Raw genomic sequence first — 7,500 nt, 5'->3', positions numbered from 1 at the left:
CTAACCTGTCCACACGTGCAATTACCTGTCAGTCGGTCGAAAGACATTTAGGCAATACCATTAGTTCATCCATTCTGGTGAGTGGACTGTCTCCACCGACAAACTGTTGTCTACGCGTAAGTTTTAACGGTAGTTCCGATAAACTGACAGAAGAAATGGCAGGTAAACTTGGGGGTGGTAGGAAGGAGAAAAAGCGGGAAAGAGAGAGATAGTTTACTGAATACCATTCAGAGTTTTTCCGAGCAGTGCCGGGTTGGTCAGCTAGTATATATATAAAAGTGAATGTTTGTATATTAGTTTGTATTCTATAGGAATGCGAACCGCTTGACAGACCCAGACAAAATTTTGCACTCGGCCTGTATGTCACCCCAGAAAGGTTTATACTCAAAATCAAACCCCTACCCTGTTACAGATACACAAACACAGACAAAGCAAATGAAATTTTCGTTTTTACATCACCTTTTCCTTCAGCTTTCTGGGTTAATTCTCATTTTTCACCTGGCACTTCAACTGCAAACCCTATAATCAGTTTAGTACATCCAAAAAATTAGATAGATGTTTTTGACTGTATTAGAATTACTTTCATCCAGTCATGAAGCAATGTAATTCAAAATATAACTTCTACCATCACACCAGTCAGACCTCACAATTCTCACCACGGAAAAAAGTAGTAACAGACCAAATGTTTCTGTGACAGGCTTACCCCTCATTAAGAAAAACTACTCGCATCGAAATTACCACTTTCTTTTTCAATGTTCATCTAAAGCCAAACGTATCTTAATCATACCCTGCCACAAATTCTCAAGTACCTTGTGGTATTACCATCATCATATCTAAGTACTTAATCCACGAAAAAAAATTGGTAACAGGCATAAATTTGGAGATAAAGAACTAATTCATTACCATCCACGCATGCTTGTTAGTGAACCAAATGATTCTGTGACAGATCTCCCCCTCATTAAAAAATTACTCGAGACGAAATTGCCACATTTTTTCAGTGTTCATCTTAAGCCAAACGTATCTTAATTAAACACTGTCAATAAAACACAAATCTTAAGTACCTTGAGGTATTACCATCTTATCCAAGTACTTAATCCACAAAAAAATCACCATATATCGACAATTTCTATATTAGACCATTCAGACTTCGGCCTACACTTTCCCTCAGAAACGGCATAGGAAACTGAAACGCATTCGCTAACACGCACAGGAAACCGAAAACAGTTGCATAACTTTTTAAGGTGTCTAAAATTAGTGTCGTGATAATAATTTAACATTTATATAGACAGCAGACACTGTATCTTAATAACTTATTGACTTTCTGAAGCTGTTTGTCAAACTGACAACCTACCATCTAGGTTTTATCTTCCCCTTATCCTCCCCTTCCCTTCCCAGTTCCCCCTCCACTTCCACTTCCCCTCCCCTTCCTTCTTTCCTTCTTTTTCCATCCCCCTACCCCTATCCCTTCCTCCTCCCTTTCCATCCCCTTCCCTCCCCTTCCATTCACCCTCCCATTCCCCTCCCCTCCCCTCCCTCCCCCTCCTTCTGCTTCCCCTACATTTCTCCTCCTCTCCCCTCCCTTTCCCCATTTCCCTCCTCCTTCTCTATCTTTTCACTTCTTTCCTCTTTCCTCCTCCTTCTTCCCTATTTCCTCCCCTCCCCTACCCTCTGCCCTCCCACTGCCCGTAGACTGTTTCAGTTTTAACGGGCTTACCCATACGTTGTTATGCAGATTTTTTCCAGGCTGCATAATATATATATATATATATATATATATATATATATATATATATATATATATATATATATATATATATATATATATGTGTGTGTGTGTGTGTGTGTGTGTGTGTGTGTATACACCTCAGTTATGGCAAGAGGATTTAGTCTCATGCCCTGATAATTACTCATACACAACAGAATTTCTATCAGTCCCATATCAATACATAGTCTCAATAGCTGCAAACATGATTTTCTCCCACCACCTGTCCTATTGAATTTAGTCCTTGTTAATTTGGGGCAAAACGAACTTTTGTTGTGGTATTGAGTATCTTAGATAACTATTCTCCTCTCAGCGGTTCTAATACTACGAAAACTGTTTTTTATAGTAAGAAGGGACTTCGTTTCTTGTATTTTAATACTAACACCACTTGATAAAGGAATTTCACAAGAAGGGCCGTTTTCTCTCTGGTATATCAGTAGGAATATAGCTAATAAAAACTTAAAGTGGGTCTTTTTGTCTCCTGTATATCAATACTAACATAAAAAAAAGACATTCAAAAGGTCGTTTTGTCTCCTGTATATCAGTACGAATATACTTCATAAAAATACAAAAATGTTTTTTTCTCTCCTTTATGTCAATACTGACATACTTCATAAGAACACAGGAAAAGTCGTTTCGTCTTTTGTCAGTCATTTTTTATCGCTTGCTCCAAAGACTGATATCAAAACTGCGACCTCATTAGTCATTAACTCAGAATCTACCCTTGTTTTTAATTATGGGTAATACAGCAGTATTTATTAGTATTGCCTTCGAGGTGATTGAATAACTTTATTTTTTCTATCAGATCTCGATGACCTTCTACTAGACATTTTTTTTTAAGAATTTCTCAAATTAACTTTTCCATTCGTTTACAGTACGATTTAGCATATTTTTCCTTCAAACAGGCTAAATTTACATATTAATTTTCAGTTGTCTGAGAAGGTCAGAGATACGGAAAGCAGATATTTTCACTTTGTATTTATCGAAACTATTTTCTAGGCGCCTTTTTACCGATGTGAAGATAAAACTCAATAAATTACAAAGTGTGAAATGAAATAAAAATTAAATGTTAACACAACATACTTTTCTATGGTAAAATATTTTTCTATGGCCTGTAAAGTTTGGTTCAATGGCTTTTAGTAATTTAATGATGTTCCCTTCGATACAGACAAAATTTTATTTTATAACGAAATGCCAAATGGAAAAATGCTTTTCAATATGTTTTTGGAAACTGCAAAATTCCCAGAAGACATAGATTTCCGACGTATAATCTATACAATATATTATTTCTAATCTACCCGAGGATAATTCATGAGGGACCATGCATAGTATTTTTCAAGTTTCAAATTACGAAAACTTTCCAATGTTAATTCTATAATATCGCTTTTACTTCCACTATCACCTATTTAAAAAGAAATCGACTTCCACGATCCCGAAACCTTTAATTCAATTTTCTGGTCAGATAAGTAATTGTACATTTTCAAGACAAGATGAACTGGCGTTACATTTCGTGCATTATAAAATGCCCCAGTGTGGCCTCTGTTTCTCCACAGGGAATCTTTTGTTGTATCGTCCATAATCTCAAAACATACGAGAGAATCTTTCGCCATATGGAAATGTCAGCTAAACTTCCAAATCGTATGCTATAGTCAGGTCAGGGATTTTGAGCTTTAAACATAAAACTAAACTCATCAACACTTTGCATCAGTAACGTTACTATGTTTTTCAAACATTCAACGCAATGAAGAAGTTCAGAGCTCGGCTAGCTAATTATAATTATCAACACTGAAAGCAGATAGAGGAAATAAAAAAAATAACGGAAAAATATAGCAGCGCCTGTCCCGTCAGTCAAGTTCATTGGTAAATCTTTAAGAAAAGCAAGAGAAAAGCAAGAGGTTTAAAAGGTTAGTAACGACTTAGAGGAAGGGAAATGAAAATATGGCATCAAGAATTCTACATAATCCCGTGGTCTCTATGTTAATCCACATCACCTCCCTTTTCCATCAACGTAAAACTCCCACACGGAGAGATAAAGAAAAGCAGCAAGAATAAGGAATAAAACCACTTATTTGAATAAGAAAAAAAAAAAAAATAAATAAAACCACTTCCTTGTACTCACCTCGACTTGATGGGAGGAAGAAACCTTGGAAAATCTACAAGGCAAATAGGCCACGTCGCCTACATTCGCTTTGACGTCGGTGACTGAGTTGTTCTGGAGATCCAGAGGAGGAAGGACGTGGCGGATGTTCCAGACTGGATCTGCATTGACAATGACCTCCCCTGGAAAACGTGGAAAATCAAGTTGTGAATGGGGGGAGAGGGAGAGAGAGAGAGGTACCCTAAATTATTCCAATACATAGCACAACATAAAAAAAATTAAAATATCAAACCTCTATATTCCTTTTTATGTCATTTCCTTAAAAATCAGTAATTTTGGATAATAAAAAAATTCTCTAGTGATAGATGAACTTCTTTGTACAAGTCCTGGACAGTCTGAAAAAAATTAATTGTTGATTATATCTAATAACAGATTACAAGTGACAGCAACACAAAATGTGGGTGAAGATTGCGCTTCTCGCCCGTGAATCCATAAGCTACGGGTGTATATCGATAAATCCGAGACTTTCGGGTTTGTGGGCAGATAATTACAGACTTATGCAGCTGCCGATCCCAATTTCTTGACAAAAATCCGAAGCACCCTTCGATAAATACAAAAGAACTTATTTGCATCATTAATACCAGCAAGTATACTGCTACTCATTCTAACATTTACTGTAACTCACCGATGTTAATTAATTTATCACATCTAAAACCCTTCCGGATGTAGCCTATCATTAATCTATCCCTAAGTCATTTCCATATTTTATCGTTTAACAGAAAATGTTAAATGTTAACAGCTACGATTCATTGGCTTGACATTTTCCAATTAATGTCTCAGTATATTATTTACTGCTTCTATCACTCTAGAGATTTGGTTATCGTATGTCTAATGTATTTTTAATGGCCTTAGTCAACAATTGGTGATTCTGACATCAGCAAATTTAAATATAAAAATCTCTTGAAGTTCAGTGTTTATTTTCATTATTCCAATTAAATTAACTGGAATAATTTCGAGGATATTGCACAATGTCTGGCTGCCTTTCATGTGCAATTCAGCTAATACTGAGGTGCTATAAACCATATACTTTATGAAACCTGTTCTCCTGCCCAATCCTGTTCAACTATGCTTTATAAATTGTTTGTTCTTTTTTCTATCTTGAAATAGGGAAATTAAATCGCTGACCTTTTCCGAGATGCTAGTGTGGACAAATTAAGTCTGGATTTTCCAGGAAGACGACTGCCGTTTCTATAAACCATAGAGCAGAGACTCCAAGACCTGCAACTCACCTGATGATTCGTGGTGCTTCTTGATGCTAGCTAGAGATGGCAGCACCAGGGAGGTAAGGGCTGTCACCACTAGCCAGAAAGTCTGATATTGTCGTAACATCTGCAAATGGTAATGATAGCAATTAATAATAGAAAAACAAGAGATACAACAGCAAAAACAACAATAACAATAATGATACAAAAGTTTGGGGTTCAAAATATACCAAAACATAAAACATTGTTAAACAGAAGTTCAAAATCATAATAATAAAAGATTTTTTTTTACCAAATATTTTAAAATTTATACATACTTTATGAAAACCCATGCGGCTCTCAACATCGATCTTAAACCTCAGTAAACCAGAACTTCATCATTAACAAGACAATACTCACCAAAAATAAACTAGGGAACACGGTGCCTATAAAACCTCCAATGGAGAAATCGGGCCCAGTTAGCAAAATCTCAAGTCCAAACAAGGGGTAACTCCAGTTAGAATCAGTTAACTGAAAATGCAAACTCCCCAGGCACCCTGATTGGGGAAAATATTATTTCCGTGTTGCACAATCAGTGGGAAGGCTAGTTTGTATCAATGTTGTAGTATCTGGGAAGCCGCGGTGAGATGAAAATAAAACTTATATTAGTAGGTGTGTTTTTCTGATTTTATTTTACTGTAGTTATCACTCGTTAAGCAAATGTAATTCTTGTTAACGCTGGATGTCTTTAATCTTCATTTTTTGGATCAGGCGTTATCCAGAAGCGATTTTTAAATGGATAATGTATTTTCATTATTTTCTACGTTTTTGGCTGTTACGTTAGCTAGATTTATTTGTAATTTTGTATTTTTCCCCCCTAAGCTTAAGAGATAGGTATTTCCTAATTTTCTATGATATTAGGTCGTAAGAAAACCAGATGTAATTTCCGTTGGCAGAAAAATGTAACATATAATCCAAGTTTGATTTTCTTCTCAAAATATACCAGTTATCATCATAGTATAAAGACTAAATGAATATAAATGCTAAGAGCTGAACAAAAAGCTGAACGAATACAAATCATATCAGGAATTCATGGTGAAATCTTTCTGTCACTCTGTTTTAGTTATATAAAATATGTAAGTGTTACTTGAGTTTTTTGTTTCCGATTCCCGATTTTAATGGCTTCTTTGACATTTGCTTATTTTCAAAATTTAAAATCGATAGATGTTCGGCGTTTTAGTTCTTTACTGGAGTGGAATTCGTGATATACATTTTCTTTACATCATTTTCATACGTCTAGTTTATTATAAACGCTTTATTCATTTTCACAATTAATATTTTTATACAACTGCCTAATTTTACACAAATAAGACGATAGTAATGGTTGTGCTTGACGACAGTGAAGGTTGCACTTACTATTATCATTCCAAGCCAAGTTATAACCTTATTTGTGAAAGCAGAATACACCTACCACAAAAGTAAGGATACCAATGGGGAGAGTGGCCTTGAGAAAAGTAATGAAATGACTTTAAACGAAAAATAAAAAAAGAAAAATTAATAACATAAGCAAGAAATTAAGATGTAAAACAAACTACGAAATGAATCCTATTTGTCCTTGTTCAATACATTTATTTCCTTTAACACAATTTGCATAAATTCTCGTTACGTAATGACCGTGAAAGGGGCTAAAAGTCAGATTAGTACACGTAAACAATTCAAGAGATAACAGGCTTACCGGAGGGAAGTTATCGGTAATCTATGAGATTTGCCAGATGTTCAAACGTGAATGGAAACGTTTCGGGGAGGGAAATGTTTCGGGGAGGAACACGTTTCGATGAGGAAGACGTTTCGGGTAGGAAAACGTTTCGTGGAGGAAAACGTTTCGTGGAGGAAAACGATCAGGCGAGGATATCGTTTCGGGGAGGGAAACGTTTCGGGGAGGAAACGCTTTGAGGAGGAAAACATTTCGATGAAGAAAACGACCAGGGGGGGAAAGTTTCAGGGAGGGAAACGTTTTGGCGAGGAAAACGTTTTGGGGAGGAAAACGTTTCGGAGAGGATAACTTTTCAGGAAGAAAAACGTTTCAGGGAGGAAAACATTTCGATGAGGAAAACGTTTCGGGGAAGAAAACGTCTCGAGGAAGAAAAAGTTTTGGGAAGGAAAAAGTCTCGGGGAGGTTAAAGTTTTGGGAAGGAAAACGTCTCGGGATGAAAACGTTGAGGGGAGAAAAACGAAGAAAACGTTATCCTCTCGTAGGAGATAAGAGAGGGGCAGGAAAAGGAAAATAACCCAAGAGGAAGATTCTTGTCTTATGGGTCCGTGTTTGTTTCGTTGAGTCACTAATATTTTCGATCTGTCTGTTGCTTTGTCCGAAAAATAATCACGCCGGATTAGAATTT

At 36.2% G+C, this 7,500-nt stretch overlaps 1 protein-coding gene across 2 annotated transcripts in view; it reads right to left on the bottom strand.

Annotated features, from left to right (window-relative positions):
* The window catches only part of LOC136843689 (zwei Ig domain protein zig-8-like), a 190,274-nt gene that overhangs the window by 73,158 nt on the left and 109,616 nt on the right, over window positions 1–7,500 (bottom strand). For both annotated transcript variants that reach the window (XM_067112254.1, XM_067112255.1), the window contains 2 exons: window positions 5,150–5,249; window positions 3,882–4,042 (listed from right to left, as the gene is read on the bottom strand). In XM_067112254.1, the coding sequence (XP_066968355.1) occupies window positions 3,882–4,042; window positions 5,150–5,249 (261 nt within the window). The remainder of the gene's footprint in view (window positions 1–3,881; window positions 4,043–5,149; window positions 5,250–7,500) is intronic.

This window comes from Macrobrachium rosenbergii, chromosome 12, assembly GCF_040412425.1.
Source record: "Macrobrachium rosenbergii isolate ZJJX-2024 chromosome 12, ASM4041242v1, whole genome shotgun sequence".
NCBI classification, from domain to species: domain Eukaryota; kingdom Metazoa; phylum Arthropoda; class Malacostraca; order Decapoda; family Palaemonidae; genus Macrobrachium; species Macrobrachium rosenbergii.
Note: the sequence above shows the minus strand (reverse complement) of the source record. Positions and strands in the feature narration are given on the sequence as shown.